This window comes from Perognathus longimembris, chromosome 1 (genome assembly GCF_023159225.1).
Source record: "Perognathus longimembris pacificus isolate PPM17 chromosome 1, ASM2315922v1, whole genome shotgun sequence".
Lineage (NCBI taxonomy): Eukaryota > Metazoa > Chordata > Mammalia > Rodentia > Heteromyidae > Perognathus > Perognathus longimembris.
Window position 1 is genome coordinate 158,290,320 of NC_063161.1, and position 17,656 is coordinate 158,307,975.

The following is a 17,656-nucleotide window of genomic DNA, read 5'->3' on the forward strand; positions in this document are numbered from 1 at the left end:
CCCAGGCTGGCTTCAAACCATGTTCCTAAGGTATCAGCCGTCTGACTAGCTGAGATTATCAGTGTGAGCCACTGGTGCCTGGCTCCTAAACGGTTTCTGAATTCAGACCAGCTCGTGACACTAGCACCATCTCCTAGATAGTGTCTCAAAGGCCCAGCCACCCTGGGAGTGTGCCCATTTTGGTTTTCAGTAGTTTCAAAATCAGAGAATAAAGTGTGCCCGGTCACTAAGTCACAGAACCTGAGTCCAGCCCTGTACTCTTTCCATTTCAGAGTAGATTTTCCTTAACATTGACAATTCAGCCTTTGCAGATGGAAACACAGCAGGTGACTCCACATGAGCATTTTGACAGTTGCTGGTTATCCAGAATCGTCTAGAATTGTGTGGTCCAGGTAGTTGGCCTGGAGAACTTGAGTTGTCACTGGCTAGCAGCTTAACAAACCAGTGGTTTCTAGCAGCAGCTCCCATCTCTGCCTCCTTCGGAAGACTGGGCATGGCTGCTGGCAGTAGGGGCAGAGGCTGGGAGTGCTACCAAAATAAACCCATAAAACCCACAACCAAGAGCTATCCAGTCCCAACATGTCGGTAGTGCCAACGTGGAGACACCAATGGGAACCAAATAGTTTCACTTTTAAGAATATTAAAAAGGCATGATAATTTGATTTAGGCAAAAAAAAAAAAGACTAGTAGGTAGTGATAAAGCAGAAAACTTTTAAGAAAACTAATTTCTAAGGCAAAAAAAATATTGAGATCTCAAAAGTTGAGCACTGATGGCTCACGCCTGTAATTCTAGCTCCTCAGGAAGCTAAGCTCTGAGGATCATGGTTCAAAGCCAGCCCTGGCAGGAAAAGTCCCCGTGAGACTCATATCTCCAATTAACCGCTCAAAAACCAGAAGTGGAGCTGTGGCTCAAAGCTGTAGAGCACTAGCCTTGAGCAAAAGAACTCAGGGGTAACACCCAGGATCTGACAAAAAATAACAACACAACAAAATAACTACTCATGACACCTTAGTGGGTATTGGAAAGAAAAGACAGATAAGATGTTTTTGAAGTTTTTTTCGGAGGGGTCGGGTTCTGGGCACTGTCCCTGAGCTTTTTGTACTCAAGGCTGGTGTTATGCCACTCTCTGGGCTGGCTCAAACCACAGTGCTCACATCTCAGCCTCCTGAGCAGCTACCATTATAGGTGTGAGCCACCAGCGCTTGGCATGAAGCACCTGTGAGCTTTCAGAACATGTCATTTTTTTCCTATTCTCTTTGATGTGCATATCAGTGAGAATCTCAGCATTATGCTGATCCAACTCAAAGCCAGGCAGCTGTCTGGGTTATTTGTGAAGTTAGTCTTAGGGCCTAGGGGCAGCTCATCCAGCAGGAGGTGCTGTGGTCTCCGTTGTCAGAGCCCAGCACAGCTTTCTGAGGTGTGGGCATCTGGAAGGTGAAGGTGGAATCTGCCCTCGTAGTCAAGATGTTCCAGCCACTCCTCCGAGGAGAGAAAGAGTCAGCGCAGACCCGCCAGGCCACCTGGGCTGCAGGCATTCTGGCTGGCCTGGGGGATGGCCCTTCTTACCAGCTGATTAGAGAATATCCTTAGGACTAGACACGAAGAGCTGGCGAAGTTGGTGGGCGAGTCAGGCCGCCGAGTTCCCGTTGTCCCCTCTCTGAGCTGTCCTCCACATCCTACTTGTCGAGTCGGTCAGCCTCACTAAGCCATGAGCTCCCTCAGAAGCGGCTGTGTTTTAAGACAGTGGTGTATTCTCAGGAAGCAAAGGAGACAGGTCCTGAGCCGAAACTGCTGACACCCGGGCTCTGCTGGCCGTTCTGCGACGCGTGGGCCACGCGGTGGTCGCTCAGCACCCTCTGGCACAGCCACGGGACCCCGCTCTGCGCTAGTGCGCCTCTTAGCGGCAGTTAGCCTCTCCCTGACCTCCGTCAATGGAGGTGCCCAGCGTTCCACTCATCCCAGGCCGAGCCCTTTTTTTCTCACGTAATAAGGTGACAATCAGCATGAGGTCGCGTCCTCGCTATTCCTTACAGGGCTGTCCCTTTGTGATCCTTCCTGGAATTAATGCTGCTCTCTCTTTCCAGCCGTGAACACCTTGACTGAATCCACTTTGAAGACTGTCCCCCAGGTGGTGAACGTGCAGGAGTTGAAGGGTGCCCCTGCAGTCCCGTCTGCAGCCCTGGGGTACGTGGCGGCACTCTGGGCTGGGGCAGTGGGGGCTTGTGGAGAAGCGTCCGCGGGAAGGGCACTGTGCCTGTCACAGTGGCATTTCGGAAAGGACACTGTCCTTTCAACCTGCCAGGACCGTGCATTGCCTCCTGGGCCTGCAGGGCCTGCAGTGTCCACCGAGATTACTCCCTGCTGTATCTAAGACAACAGAGTAACCGCCCACAGTTACGTCAGGAGTGGAGTGGAGTTCCGTTTGTTTTTAGTGCTCTCACGTTTCCCAGAGGACTTTGAACACTCCGATGATCTCTGATCGGAGCTGTCAGCACTTGGCTGTTGTGTTAGTGGGCAAGTGATCCAGCCTGTGCCAAGCACAGCTAGAGGTACCGCCCTCACCATAAGTGTCCGAACAACCACCCCGAACCTCAAAGGCTATGTCCACACAGAAGAGCCTGTCTCACTACGCTCAGGACTTCACATCTCTGCTTTTCTCGTTAGAAAAGGACCAGACAGCGGCTTATGTCTGTAATTCTAGCTACTCTGAAGGCTGGGGTCTGAGGATCACAGTTCAAAGCCACCAGGGCACAAAAGCACTTAAAAACCAGACATAGCACTGTGACTCAAGTGGTAGAGCGCTAACCTTGAACACGAAGAGGTTCATGGACAGCACCCAGGCCCTGAGTTCAAGCCCCACAAACAACAACAACAAAAAAAACCTCAGTTGTTTACATTTTCAGTGTCCCCATCATTCTTCCTACAAGAACCTTGTTTTCATAGCAGTCTCCTCCAAGCTCTAGTGTGGTTCTGCCATACATTGTTCAAGTACCTGGGTCTAGACATTTGTGTAAAAACCACAGGATAAACTGACCCTAGAGGACGTTTGAATCTTCAAAGACATTCAATTCACTGCAGGGGACAATAGCAGACAGAAATTCCTCCATTGATGGACTTCAGGAACTCCCCAGAGTAAAAGGTTTTCCTTTTCTACCAACAGAAAAAACATTCCCTGTGACCGTGTAGCTTTTACCTCCCTCTTGGTTTTTGTTTCCTTATTCTTCATAGGTGGCCCTCTTCCCTCCTAGCTCGTGCAAATGCTCATTATTCTTGAGATGACTGACTGTAGTGATGTGTGCACTTCAGGTCTGATCTGCCATGTTAAAACACATGTGACGGGACGGGGGCTTAGTGGTAGAGCGCTCGCCTAGCACGCATGAAGCCCTGGGTTTGGTTCCTTAACACCACATACACAGGAACAGCCGGAAGAGTGGTGCCGTGGCTCAAGTGGTAGAGAGCCAGCCTTGAGTAAAAAAAAAAAAAAGCTCAAGGACAGTGCTCAGGTCCTGAGTTCAAGCCCCAGGACTGACCAAAAAAAAAAAAAAAAAAGGAAAAACCAAACACGAGTGGTAATGAGGTCAAAGTGAAACCTGACTGTGTCTCTGTCATTTTTAAGCCCTTCCTTTACCATGTGGAAATAGGTGAAAGACCCTATACCTGACTCTTAAGTAAAGTTCCCTCACATTGATGGCCACAGGGGAAAGGCCTTCCCTGTGCCCCCCGTCTAAGAGCTCAGGGCCTTAGGTGTGAGTTGGTAGTGGGATTTGAGTTCAGGGACTCATGCCTGCCGGGCAGACAGTCTACTTCTTGAGCCACCTCTCTAGCCCCGCCTTGGCTTTGGTTATTTCCGAGACGACGTCTTTCTTTTTCGCCCAGTCCAGCCTGGAGAGCAGCCCTCTCCGGGACAGGCACTCGCCACCACCTCCAGCCTTTACTGTCGACATGAGATCAGACAAACTTTTCTCCTCGCCTGGACTCGAGCCTCAGTCTTGCGAGCAGCTAGGATTCTGGTGTGAGCTAACCACCCCGTCCCTGGCAACTCCAGATGTTTTTAGTTGTGCCATTTTCTGCTTATGCTCCTTAAGTACCTGATTTCAGTTATAGAACCAAGTGTGCACACAAATGTGGCTATCCTTCAGGTCTGTGGTGCCTGAAAGCAGAATGAAGCCACTCCTCCTGTGCCAGCTCCGACTTCGGCTTTTCCCTCCTACGGACACCCCAGCCAGTGCCTGCCGTGGCTTTGGCTGTGGTTACCGTGCGTGTTTGGGGCGTGCCTGCTTGTTCTCTCCTGTTGTCCCTGTTGTGTCGTGGAGGGCATTTCTTGAGCCTGGCTTATCCGCCGGCTGACTGGCTGGTGGTGCTGAGCAGCCCCGCCCCGCGTGCTGCTGCCGGTGATGAAACGTTGGGACTGTGCGCCCTCGCTGTGTGTGCTTGAGAGTCAGGAGAGACACCCAGGAGAGACCTAGACAGCGTCACCACAAGGAAATAGAAGGATAATTGTGCCCAGTCTAGTGCCCGCGTGGTTTCACTTACATCATGTAGTGGCTAAATTCCAGGACTGAGGAAGCTTCCCAAGATGGGAGTCAGTTGCTAGTCTTAGGCTTGTTTCTGGTTTCTTTTTCGTCTCTGAGAGAGCATAACAGCTTCATTTCCTTGGTGACTCTTCCCAGCTCACGCTGTTCCTCTCAGCACATCTGTCTGCCCAGGGATCGCTCGGCTCCCAACAGCCTGCTTTTGCACATTCCTTCTCTCCTTGGAGACTGAGCGGAGCAGAGGGCGGCCATGGGGCGGCTGTCGCTCCTGCCGCCTGCCTGGCACATCGCGGTGCCACGCGGGGGGGGGGGTCCCCTCCAGAGACACGCGGGGTTACCACTCCTACGGCTGACGCAGGCGTTTCGTTAGAAATCAGGCCCTTCTGTATCGTTCTCTCTTAATCTAATAAGGTCTGTTTGGAAGGTTCCTGTGTTACTCTAGCAGAGAATCTCATGTGCTTGTGAGGGTAAAGTTGTTTTAATGGACTTGGATGTGGCATGGACCACTTTGTCTTTCCTCGTCCAAATTTAGTTTTTGGGGTGTGTGTGTGTGCGCGCATGCGCGCGCTCCCGAATGCTTGCAGCGAACAGTGCCGATTTGCTCAAGGCAGACATCCTACCACTCTAGCCACATTTCCACTTTTGGCTCCTCGCTGGTTAATTGTGGCTCGAGGGTCTGTCCGCCCAGTCTGGCTTGGAACCTTGATCTTCAGACCTCAGCCCCTTAGTAGCCAGGACCACAGGCACAAGCCACCAGAGCCTGGTTGGATGGGGGAATTCTAATAATCTACCCTCAGTCTGGAGAGAGCTCTGAAAAACAAAAGGTGATCCTCCTCCTCATACCGCAGTAATGAAGTACTGGCCGGCTCCACGCCGTGCTCGGGTGAGCAGCACGGCTGTGGGAAGGAGCGGAGCGGAGCCGAGCCCTGCGCGTCCTGACCCCGGAGCCCGGGGCTCCTGGCTGGGGATGACCACTTCCAAAAGCCCCCCCCCCCCCGCCCCCAAAATAAAAAAGTCACTGCTTTGAATTTGATGCTAAAAACCCAAATGTTGTTTAAAAAGCTATTCTTCAATAGAATGTCTAATGCGTTTGGGTGGGCCCCCAGAAAGCTACCTTCTGCTCCCCGCTGGTGCTGTGTATGGGGCTGAAAGCAGGCCGAGGGGTGTGTGTGCTTTTCACCAGCCTGCTGGCTCGAGAGCCCGTACTTTGTGTTTTTCAGATCTTCGGCGCCGGGCTCCGCCCCCAAGGCTCCCCACCCAGCGTCAGCCCCCGCGGCTGCCAGCCAGGCCAAGCAGGTAACCCGCCGGTTGTCACTCTGGCAGCCATGTGCTCTCTCTCTCTTTGCGCTGATTTAGTCCTGTCTCTGTTTCAGCGAGCCACAGTCGTGACGAAAGCTTGTGTGCATTTTTCCTCAACATTTCTTTTTGCCTTGGTGAGCAGAGCAGCCAGGCAGGACCTCCCATATCTTCGCAGGTCCTCTGCCACTCTGCACTCGCCGTTGGCAGTTTATTCCACCTCACTCCACATCTCAACTCATGAAGAACACGAGGTGTCTAGATGTGTTCCACGGATGAAGCATCCCTGGTTCCAGCGACCCATGCGAGCTGTGCAGTAGTCAGTGGCTGCTGACGTCCAGTCCTTCACTGACTGCTGGACTGTAAAAGTACCCAGAGGTCAGGCGTCAGTGGCTCACGCTGTCATCCTAGCTACTCGGGAGGCTGGGATCTGAGGATCGCAGTTCAAAGCCAGCCCGGGCAGGAAAGTCTGTGAGACTCTTATCTCCAGTGAACCCCCAGAAAACTGGAAGCGGAGCTGTGGCTCAGGTGGCAGAGCACTAGCCTTGAGCTGAAGAGCTCAGGGACAGTGCCCAGGCCCAGAGTTCAAGCCTCACAACTGACAAAAAAAAAAAAATGCCCATGGGTGATGGCTCATGTTTACTCTTACAGTCTGATCTCAGAGTACATATTTCTAGTGATAGTATGTCTAGTTTTGGCCTTTGGAATGATGAAAACTAGCGCTTCTACAAAAGCAGGTTACAAGGGCTGGGAATATGGCCTAGTGAAGCCCTGGGTTCGATTCCTCAGCACTACACATATAGAAAAAGCCAAAAGTGGTGCTGTGGCTCAAGTGGTAGAGTGCTTTGAGCCAAAAAAAAAAAAAAAAAAGCCAGGGACAGTGCTCAGGCCCTGAGTTCAAGCCCCAGGACTGGCAAAACAAAACAAAACAGAAGCAGGTTACATTGTAAACAGATGAAACCACACACACACAAAAATAACAGGAGATGGCTAGAAGGTAGCTGGCACTCCTGAAACTTGAGGAAACATAGTTTCTCCCAACTCTTACATTTGTTTTGGAGGTGAGGGCTTGAGACTGAACCTCAGAACTTGCCCATGACGAGTTCTCAGGCATGGCCCTGCCCCTTGGTTTGCTATGATTTAAGCCGTGGCCTTGGGCACCCTCCTGCAGAACGAGCTCACCACGGGTGGGCATGCAATCAGGCATAAAGCCTGACAGCTGCCACAGAGGCATTGGCCGGGCATGGAGAACTTGGAGAGTTTTGTTTATAATCTTTGCTTGAACTCACCCAGAGTTGGTACCATGTCCCTCACTTGGTCATTCATTCATTCATTTATTCCATTCAGTATTCCTTTCTGTCTCTCCGCATGATCTTACAAGCGGTTGCCTTCGGTGAGACTTGGTTTGGTCTTCCTTTTCTGAGCCTAACACATCCCTTGCTGCGCATCCTCGTTTGCTTTGTTTTCATGCTTACGTTGTACTTGCTCCTGTCCGCCAAGAGTGACTAGTGGCTGACCATGAGCATTTTTCTTATGTTCTGTTTCAGGGCTCTCTGGTAAACTCCTTAAAGCCGTCGGGCTCCATGGCAGCGTCCAGTCACTTGTCCTCTGGTGACAAAGCCTCAGGTCAGTGTGCGTTTGTGTGTCAGTGCAAATAAAAGTGAAAGGAATGTCTCATAGATGACAGAGGCAGCTGGCACCGGAAGTAAGACCAGAGGTCCTCGTCAAGGCCTTAGCGGATGAGAACCTCTAGAGACGTGAGGGACGCCCTGGCAGCTTCTGGGATTTTGAAGTGAGTTTGAAAAACTCTGGGACTAAGGAGGAAACTTTCGATGCTCTCTCTCTAAAATGGAGCAATGAAGCTGGGCGCTGGTGGCTCACACCTGTCATCCTCGCTACTCGGGAGGCTGAGATCTGAGGATTGAGGCTCAGAGCCAGCCCAGGAGGAAAGGTCCCTGTGATATCCTTATCTCCAGTTAACTACTCAAAAAAAAGGAGGGCTGGGAATGTGGCCTAGTTGATTCCCCAGCACCATATACCTAGAAAACGGCCAGAAGCGGCGCTGTGGCTCAAGTGGCAGAGTGCTAGCCTTGAGCAAAAGGAAGCCAGGGACAGTGCTCAGGCCCTGAGTCCAAGGCCCAGGACTGGCAAAAAAAAAAAAAAAGGAAGTGGCCCTGTGCTCAAAGTGGTAGAGCTATCCTTGAGCAAAAGAGCTCAGAGACAGCACCTAGGCCCAGAATTCAAGCCCTACAACTGACCGAAAAATAAAAAAGGGAGAAAAATGAGGTGTAAAATATCACAAGAAATGTACTCACTGCCTTATTATGTAACTGTAGTCCCTTTGCACGACACCTTGTCATTAAAATTTAATATATAAAAAAGTAGCAATAACAGGATCTTCTGCTTTACTGGATTGGTCCAGTATGGAAGGTGTCAACTAGAACGCTGGGCTCTCCTGTCTACAGATGGGATAAACATTCTCTTGCCTTTGAGTGAGAAATCACAAGCTTGCAAGGCTTATAAAATATAGAAAGTAGAAAGGATTATAGTAATGTAAGATCTCAGAGTAAGTGTGCTAAGTCACTGCTCTACAATTCCAGAGCCTCCCAAGCACTCGGTATGGGTATTTGTATTGACACAGTGTTTGTAGTCACCTTAAGCGTTTTGATCCTTGTCCTCACTGCTCCGAAGCCCGTAGTTCTCCTGTGGGTCTCCTTCAGGGTCCCCTCTTGTCAGCTCATTTTTCACGGCCCTCCTCATTTAGCCTCTATAGCATCCCCACTAAGCTGCGCTAGCTTCCCGGAGCCCTCGAGTTTGACGCTACCCAGAGTGGGCTTCTAGCAAGTTCTGTCAGAGGCTGAACCTTCTCCATTCGCGTCCCAGTTCAGCCATCCCGTCCATCCCCCAGGCCCTTCTGACTGGGTATTGGATTTCCCCTCAGAAGATGTGTATATATTTGTGTAAGCCAGGGTCTGCTGTAAAATTTGGATTCGTGTGAAGCCACAGTTGGCATCACACACACCTCGTGTGGAAAGGAGGGGGGAGGAGGTGTGTGGACTTGTGCGTTAAGCTTCATGCGGACAGGAACAGCTTCAGGTATCACCAAGACTTTTTGATCATGTAAGAGTGAGTCTGTTTCTGGCTCCCGCTTTAGGAAACATTTCGAAAGGTCTTATATCCTAAGTTCTCCTAAAGACCTGGTTGAAAGTTGAGGATCGGGAGGCCTGAGCGGCTTCGCTTCCTGCGTGCCTCGGCCACGTACTGGCCGGTCAGCGATGGCCGCTGGTGCTTGTTTACTTGTTCTCACTTGCTGGACAGCCAAGGTTTAGAGCAGAACCTTTTCCTCCTGGGAGGAAAAATGTCCCTAAAAAAGGCCATCCGAGTTTGACAGTGTTTCTTTAAAAAAATAATTCCCAAACCTGTACTTGTTAATAAGAAATACATTGTTTTTCTGATTGTGAACGGGCTCCATAGTCACAGAAGCGTCTGTGTTGTAGAGACACGGAATGTGGCCAGTGAGAAGTGGCCCGCCAGCGCCCTTGGCGGCCTCGCCGATGCGTAGCTTGAGAACGCAGACAGCAAGGCCCTGCCTGGGCTGGTTCTGCTCCTCGGCTCCCTTGTCCTCCTCCCCGCGCGGCGGGCGTCCCGTCCATCTCGCTGGGCCTCGTACCGGTCCCCGGTGTGCTTCCGTCCCGTGGCCCCGTTAGGTTTCCACCGTATTCCGCTCTCAGTGTCTTGAGGTACACTGAACATGCAGTGCTAGTGTGCATTCCAGTCCTTTTGAAACTTTTTATTAACTTCTAACCCGTGTTCCATTAAAGAAAGAGATTTTTAAGACTTTATTGCTTCCTGGATTGGGGCTTTTAAAATACAGTTTTCCTTTTCCCTTCGCTCCCCCCACTAAAATATGCCAGGGAGAAGATTGGAGATCATACCCTAGACTATTAGTAAGCAGCTAGTGAGGCTGAATATGGGAAAGATCATGACTTCCTATTCAACTTCCTACATGTCTCTGTACCATGAAAGTGTTTTCCATATCATTGCAGAAAAAGCACATTCTTTTCAGTATAAAAATGTATGAGAAATGCAGAACGGTATCAAGAAATCACTACTTGGTAATGTTGAGCACATGAATCCATCTTTGGATTTTCCTTCCATTGGGTCTCTATGAGTTTCAGATACTGAAAAGCTGTGTTGCGTGCTAAGCACTTGCCCCACGCTGTCCACACCTCCGCGCACGTAGGCTTAGGCTGTGAACTAAATGCGCCACGGTCCTTTTCTGGAGCGGCAAGCGTGGCGTGCCCCGCGTTGGGGTAGATCAGAGCCGGCCAGCAGGCTGACCGAGGGCCCACGCCCCGTGCTTGTCAGAGGGCCTGACGGGGCCGTGGTGAGCTCATGGCTGCTTCACACTGAGATTTTTTTAAATGTCCACCTATTCTGTTGTGTTTTGTTTCCCATCACTTCCAGGGCCAGCCAAGACAGAAGCGGCCGTGACCTCCCCTCCGTCTGCCGCGGGACAGTTCAGCAAGCCTTTCTCCTTCGCTCCCTCGGGGTCAGTGATGAACTTAGACTCTGTGGTTAATCACAGTAGCTTCCCCCAGGTCTGTGTTCAGAGCAGCAGGCCTGCTGTGTATTTATCAGATGTGCACAGGCTGGCATTTCTTACCTCGTAGCAGTGTCTGCCAGCCATGGCCAGCATTCTAAGCACTGAGTGTCCTGAAAGCCCCTTCCCCTTCCCTTTTCCCCTTCCCCTTCCCTTTTCCTCTTCCCTTTTCCCTTCCCCTTTGGAGGTTGGGCTCTCTGCACACATTCTGACCTACTCATTCCTTTTGGTTTTTCCCCTGAGTCCCATTTTCTTTGGGTACCAAGTCTTTTAAATTTTCTGTTAAAATTCTAAACCTTCCATCAGGTTTCTCACACTGAAGGTGTTTTCATTCTGACCCCTTTAGGCGCTGCACATGACACTTGAATTGGCTTTTCTTGTTCTTCTTCTTCTCCTTGCAACTCTTGGGGCTTGAACTCAGGGCCTAGGCACTATCCCTGAGCCTCTCTGTGTTCAAGGCTAGCACTCTATCACATGAGCCACAGCTCCACTTCCAGCTCTCTGGAATCGAACCCAGGGCTTCATGCGTGTTAGGCAAGCACTTTGCCACGAAGCCACATTCCTAGCCCTGGATTTACTTCTATATACTGTCCTGCATGGAGAATGCAAGGGAAGATGGCTGCCATTTCAAATTTTTATTTTCATACTGATTAGAGGATGTGTTTCATTTTTATTAGGAAATACTGCCTGGTGCCAGTGCTCCACACCTGTAATCCTAGCAACTCACGAGGCTGAGATCTGAGGGCTGCAGTTATCCAGCCCAGGCAGCAAAGTCTGGGACTCTTCCCCAACTAACCACCAGAAAACTGGAAGTGTCACTGTGGCTCAAAGTGGGAGAGTGCTAGCCTTGAGTGAAATGCTCAGGGACAGGGCCCAGGCCCTAAGTTGCAAGCCCCACAACTGACAAAAAGAAAAGCCACTTTGAACCACATGGTGGCTTACATCTGTAATCCTAGCTAGCTGCTCAGAAAGCTGAGATCTGGCAGATCTGGTTAGAAGCCACCTGGGCAGAATAGTCGCTGAGACTCCCATCTCTAAAATAACCAGCAAAAAGCCAGGCTGGAGTCATGAATCAAGTGAGTAGAGCCCCACTCAGCCAGCCACGAGCAAACGCAAAGCTCTGAGTTCAAGCCCTGTACTGACCGAATACCCTTGAGCACTTTGAGTTTGTGTTGGGTGGCTGGAATCACTAGCCACGCCCCTCTCCCCTGACATCACTGTATTTCAGTTTGTGTTGGGTGGCTGGAATCGCTAGCCACGCCCCTCTCCCCTGACATCACTGTTTTTCAGTTTGTGTTGGGTGGCTGGAATCGCTAGCCACGCCCCTCTCCCCTGACTGTATTTCAGGAATATCCTTCAGCCCAACATTGGGAGAAAAGAAGGAGGACAACATTCTATGTTGGCTGTAGTTTTGATAGAATTCCACTACATCTATCAAAGTGGCCAAGACCTGGCTGCCATGGCATTCTCTCCGGCTTCTGCCGCAGTCGTGTGGGGCCAGCCCCTTGCCCATGAGAGGACTCTGACTAGTCTGCTGCTGCTGGCCAGGCTTCTCTTCCCCTCCTGCACCGGCCAGGCATCTGCCCTAGCTTCTGTTTCCAGTGCACATTCCTGCTGTCCCTGCTGCTCCTTTGCTCTCCCTGCCTCTGCATTGGGAAGCACGCCACCCTTCCAGGGCCCTCCCCCCGTGCCCCTCTTCCCTCCACAGCAAATCTCCTCTCCCTCCTTGGAGATACTGGGGTGGCTGTATTGTCCCCCGACATACATCCTTTTGCTCCACTCCTTGAGGGCACATGGTCTGAAGGAATTGTAGCATGCAGTACTAAGAGGAAGATGTTAGGCCTTTGGTTTGTTGCTTTTTAACTTCTCTTTTTTTTTTTTTTTTACTTGCCAGGGCTGGCTTTAATTTTGGGATAATCGCACCAACACCGTCTTCTAATTTCACTGCCACTCAAGGTATAGTCTCTGCACTGTGTAGACCACTTTTGTGTTTTCCTAAACAAATGCAGTTACTTTTGTTAGCATTTGGCTGGGGTGCGTCGCCAGCCGGGCGCTTGCTGTGTGTGCTGCTGTCCTGTACTGCAACACCGCCAGTGATCTGCGTAAGAAACGGACACAGTGGACCGCTGGCCTGCAGTTAAGAGCAGGGAGAGGATTTGCATCTGGAAAGTCGAGGCTACACATAAGCATTTAAGTGTTAAGATAGAACTTTTATGGTGGTTCTTTAGGGTGAGATACATACAGAAAAAAATCCCAGAGTCAAAACTTTCTGCTCTGTGCATTGTCACTAGCATGCTTTAATGCTTCACAGTGAAGCCCTTCTGGAAAAGAACACATTTGCTAGGTGCCGCAAGACACGGTTTGGGTAATTGAGCATGTTGCCTCATTTTAACAAGGCACCACTTAAGCTGGATGTTGGTGGCTCACACCTCTGGTCCTAGCCACTCAAGAAGCTGAGAACTCAGGATCACAGTTAAGAGCCAGCACAGACGAGAAAGTCCATCTGCTAATTAACCACCAAAAAACTGAAAATAGTAGAGAGGGCTGTGGCTCAAGTGATAGAGTGCTAGCCACAAGCAAGAAAATCTCAAGGATAGTGCCTAGGCTCTGAGTTGAAGCCCCAGGAGTAGCACACACACACACACAAAAGACAGCACTCACAATAGAAGCAATGCATTCTTATTGAGGAAAATCTGGAAATAGAAAAAAGCCAAACAATGTTGGAATCACACATTACCCTCAATGGTAATGTGTACTTCCGTTATATTTTCTTTAGAGTGTTTGGCCTTTATTTTTTCCCATTTAGCCTAATGTTTTATATGACTTTTCCAGTATTGAAACTCTTGTATGAATGTCATTTGTAATGTCTTTATAATTCTGTCTTAGGGCTGTGCTACCTTTTTTGTTTGTTTTGTTTTTTTTTGTTTTTTTTTGGCCAGTCCTAGGCCGTGAACTCGGCCTGAGCCCTGTCCCTGGCTTCTAATTTTTATTTATTTATTTATTTTTTTTTGGCCAGTCCTGGGGCTTGGACTCAGGGCCTGAGCACTGTCCCTGGCTTCCTTTTTTGCTCAAGGCCAGCACTCTGCCACTTGAGCCACAGCACCACTTCTGGCCATTTTCTGTATATGTGGTGCTGAGGAATCGAACCCAGGGCCTCATGTATACGAGGCAAGCACTCTTGCCACTAGGCCATAGTCCCAGCCCAAGGCTGCTACCTTTTAATTTACCCACCTATCGGACCTATTATTTCCAGAATATCAATATTATAAATAACACAGCGGCCATCTTTTTTTTTATTAGCTTACATTAGACATACAAGGGAGAATAGTCACTGTTAGATTTCCACATCTGTTTACAATGTATTCTAATTAATCTGGCCACTTTTTCTTTGTTCTCTTCAATAAGTCTTTTGCTTTTATTCACTGATTTTTTTCCCTTTCTTTTTTTATTAGTTAATTTATTGTCAAAGTGACGTACGTACAGAGGGGTTTACAGTTTCATACCTAAGGCATTGAGTACATTTCTTATCAAACTTGTTAATTCCTCCTTCATTTTTCTCCCACCTTCCCCCCTCCCCAGGGCCCCTCCCCCCCCGCTCATTTATTTTTGTTTTATTATTAGAATTCTGTGTGGTCCAGGCTGGTCTCCCACTCATGGGATGATGAGCCTTGATAGCTGAGGCTGTAGATATACACCATAGTGCTCAGCAAACAAATACTTTTCTTAATGCTTGTTAGAACACCCAAAGTGTTAGAGTGGAAAGAAACTCTTCACATTCAGAGAGCCTGAGGCCTGAAACGGTAGCAGACGTCTTGACCCCGGTCTGCGTGTGGCCCTGAAAAGGGCAGGAATTTCATTCTTTCCTCCGATGAGCAGAAATTTGTAAGGTCTTCTTTTAACCTTTATCCACTAAAACTCAGTGGCAAAATACCCTTGAGGCCTGCCTTCTCCCTTCTCGCACTGAAAAACACCGCCATGATATGAAAAGGTTGGAGAGGAACAAAATAATTATCACAAGTGGTAAGGAAAATGAAATAGGAATAAACAGCAGTGATTCCACATCACCGATCGGTCAATGTGAGAAAAGGCAAGGCTCTCGGGACAGCGCCGGAGACGCGACGGCTCACCTAGCAGCCGGGAGCGTGGTCCGAGCGTGGCACTGTGTGCCCAGAAACAGTAAAGGCAGCGCCGTCGGGCGTCCCCTGGGCTGGGCCTGGGGTGTGTGAGGCGGGCACCCGCAGTCAGAGCTGAGGTGGCAGAGGTGCCGTTTCTGTTTCTTCTTTTGTCCGTGAAAGCGATCCTTGACCGGGCCAGAGTTAAGGCTTCCATGGAGAAGTTTCCATTGCGCCCTCCCAGGAGGGCGGCGCTGTTAGTACAGCTCCTCCACCACGGAGGAGAGGAGCGGCTCCCGCGTCGAGTCCGTGGACACTTGCGAAGTGCTGTTGTGCTGACTAACCCATTTCTCCATGTCTTGCTAGGGGCGACACCAACCACCAAGGAGTCAAGCCAGCTGGAGGCCTTCTCCTTGGGCGGGGGCGGCCAGCCTTTCCATGAGCCCGTCCCCGAGGGCTCCCCTCCCGCCGGAGCCCCCGAAGCCGAGTCCCCGCCGGCCAGCAGCAGGCCGGCCGCCCCGCCCGGAGCCGCCCTGGCCGCCACCCCCGGCAAGCCGGAGACGCCGGCCAAGTGGGGAGAGCTGCTGTTCCCGAGCGCGCTGGCCGGGGAGACGCTCGGCAGCTTCTCGGGCCTGCGGGTGGGCCAGGCCGAGGACTCTGCGAAGCCGCCCAGCAAGGCGTCCCCCGGCAGCCTGGCCAGCGCCCCGCCGGCCAAGCCCGGCGCCTCGTCCGGCTTCAGCTTCCCCGGCTCGGCGGCGCTCGGGAAGCCCGCCGAGCCCCCCGCCGCCCCCGCGCCCCCCAGCACCAGTGCCGGCGGCCCCCCCACGGCGGTCTTTGGCAGCGCAGGACCCTCTGGGGTGGCCGGTTTTGGGGCGATGTCTCTAGGTGGCAGCAAGTCCAGCTTTTCGTTTGGAAGCCCACAGACCAGTAACGCCAGCCCAGCGCCGGCCCCCCCGCCGGCCTCCACCGCGCCCGCGCCCCCCGCGCCCTTCCCTGCCCTGTCCTTCGGCAGCCTCCTGAGCTCACCCCCTGCCCCTCCCCTGCCCGGGGCTTCCGGAAAGAGCCCAGAGGAGCCCCCGGTATCCACCGCCACGCCCGACAAGTCGGCCCCCGGGGAGGCCCCCGCAGCCTCGCCCCCCGCCCTGCCCGAGGCTGCCGAGCAGCCCCCCGCCCCGCCGCGGGCCTCCGACGCCACCGACAAGGAGCCCGCGCTCGCGCAGCCGGCCGCCGGCAGCCCCGGCACGGCGGCCCCCTCCGCCGCGGGGGGCCCCGACACCAAGACAGAGGCAGGCGCCCCCGCCGCCACCCTCACCACCCCCGCGCCGGCTGCCGGCGGAGCCGCCCCTCTCCCCGCCGCGGGCCCAGCGGCCCTCGAAGCCCTGGGCGCCGCCCCCAGCGGCAGCGCCCTGCCCAGCGCCGCCCCGGGCCCTGCCGCCGACGGCGCTGTGTTCGGCACCGTCACCTGCGGCTCCTCCGTCTTCACCCAGCCGTCCGCCGCCAGCTCCAGCTCCGCCTTCAGCCAGCTCCCCAGCCCCGCGGCCTCCGCGCCCTCGGCGAGCCCCGCGTTCGGCCAGGCGGCGGCCAGCACGGCACCGAGCCTGTTTGGGCAGCAGACGGGCAGCGTGGCCAGCACGGCCACCACCACGCCCCAGGCCGGCGGCTCGGGCTTCGGCGGCCCCGCGTTTGGCGCCTCGGCGTCAGGGGTCTTTGGACAGGCGACCTTTGGCCAGGCCCCGGCCTTTGGACAGACGGCGAGCAACCCCGCCGGCGGCTTCTCCTTCAACCAGCCCGGGTTCGGTTCCGGGCCGGCCTTCGGCCAGGCCGGGTCCTCCACCCCCACGTCCACCGCGGGGAACGTCTTCGGCGCCTCCACGAGCGCCAGCAGCTCCGGCTCCTTCTCGTTTGGACAGTCGTCTACCAACACCAGCGGGGGGCTGTTTGGCCAGAGCAACCCCCCCGCGTTTGGCCAGAGCCCCAGCTTCGGGCAGGGAGGCTCCGTGTTCGGTGGCACCTCGGCCACAACCTCCACGGCGGCCCCCTCGGGGTTCAGCTTCTGTCAAGCTTCAGGTGAGGATTTATAGAGGGTCGCTACTTTGTTCCCCTCGGGGGGCCCCCCGGAGCATCGCGGCAAGCTCACGAGGAGGTGTGGGGCGGAGAAGGGCGCTCAGAGCCCCTGCAGGCGTGGGGGACCCTCCGGCCAGGGTCTGGACCTGCGGGCTCAGTACAGCTCCAGGTTTCCTCCCCAGCAAGCCCTGCCGTGCTGGCCACCACACTACCCGTCCCGTGGTGGAAAACCAAGCGTCTCTAGTTCAAGGTCATGGCTCAGAACGATGGCACGTTCAACGTGAGAGGCTGTGGTGTGACCCGGGAAGGCCCCGGAGGCCAGGCTCACGCGAGCCAGCGCCGGCTCTGAACCCTTCCTCGCCGGAAGAGCCGATCCCGCCATTGGAGGGGCCGAGCTCTGTTCTCCGCGTTGTATTTATCATTCTTTTTAACTTTTTAAATTTCACTCCTCTTCAAAGAACAAAACGTGCTTCCGCATTGTATCTCCAGTCTTAGCATCTATGTTTACTTCTAAAAGCCCCCAGCCGACAGCAGTGTCGGGGCCTTTCCCAAGCATGGCTGCTGATACTTCCAGAATGGAAGGCAGCTCTTCAGCAGTTAACCTCTAGGGGACAATAATCAATGAAATGTCCGTTTATTCGGAAGTGGCTTAGAATTATTATTAGGGTGGAACTGTTTTCCCTCTTGCAGTGAATGTTAAGCGGTTAGCAGGTTCAGCTATAAGGAAGACACAGTGATAGAGGGATGGTTTTGAGGTTCACTTGATGTCCTAAGGCCTGAGATGGGGTGACTTGTCCCCTGAGCTGCGATGATGTGTCCCCTGGGTGGTCAGCTAGAAGGCCACAAGGCGTCCTGCGCTGCCTCTGTCTCTCGTACATTGTTGGTTCTGCAGTCAGCTCTCCCGGCTTGAGAGTCCCAGGAGGGATCATCCTCTTCCCTTCAGTACGGTGTGGGGGCCTCCGCGCTGCCCTCCAGCCCTGGTTAAAGAACCAAGATCTGCCCAGGCTCACCTGCCTGGGTCTCCCGCTCTGTGCTGCAGTCTGTCTTT

The 17,656-nt window shown here is 52.9% G+C and overlaps 1 protein-coding gene across 3 annotated transcripts in view; it reads left to right on the forward strand.

Moving 5' to 3' along the window:
• Nup214 (nucleoporin 214) overlaps window positions 1–17,656 on the forward strand; it is a 69,779-nt gene that overhangs the window by 34,399 nt on the left and 17,724 nt on the right. For all 3 annotated transcript variants that reach the window (XM_048345129.1, XM_048345135.1, XM_048345119.1), the window contains exons 24-29: window positions 2,086–2,185; window positions 5,754–5,829; window positions 7,377–7,455; window positions 10,297–10,381; window positions 12,327–12,388; window positions 14,911–16,611. In XM_048345129.1, coding sequence (XP_048201086.1) covers window positions 2,086–2,185; window positions 5,754–5,829; window positions 7,377–7,455; window positions 10,297–10,381; window positions 12,327–12,388; window positions 14,911–16,611 — 2,103 coding nt within the window. The remainder of the gene's footprint in view (window positions 1–2,085; window positions 2,186–5,753; window positions 5,830–7,376; window positions 7,456–10,296; window positions 10,382–12,326; window positions 12,389–14,910; window positions 16,612–17,656) is intronic.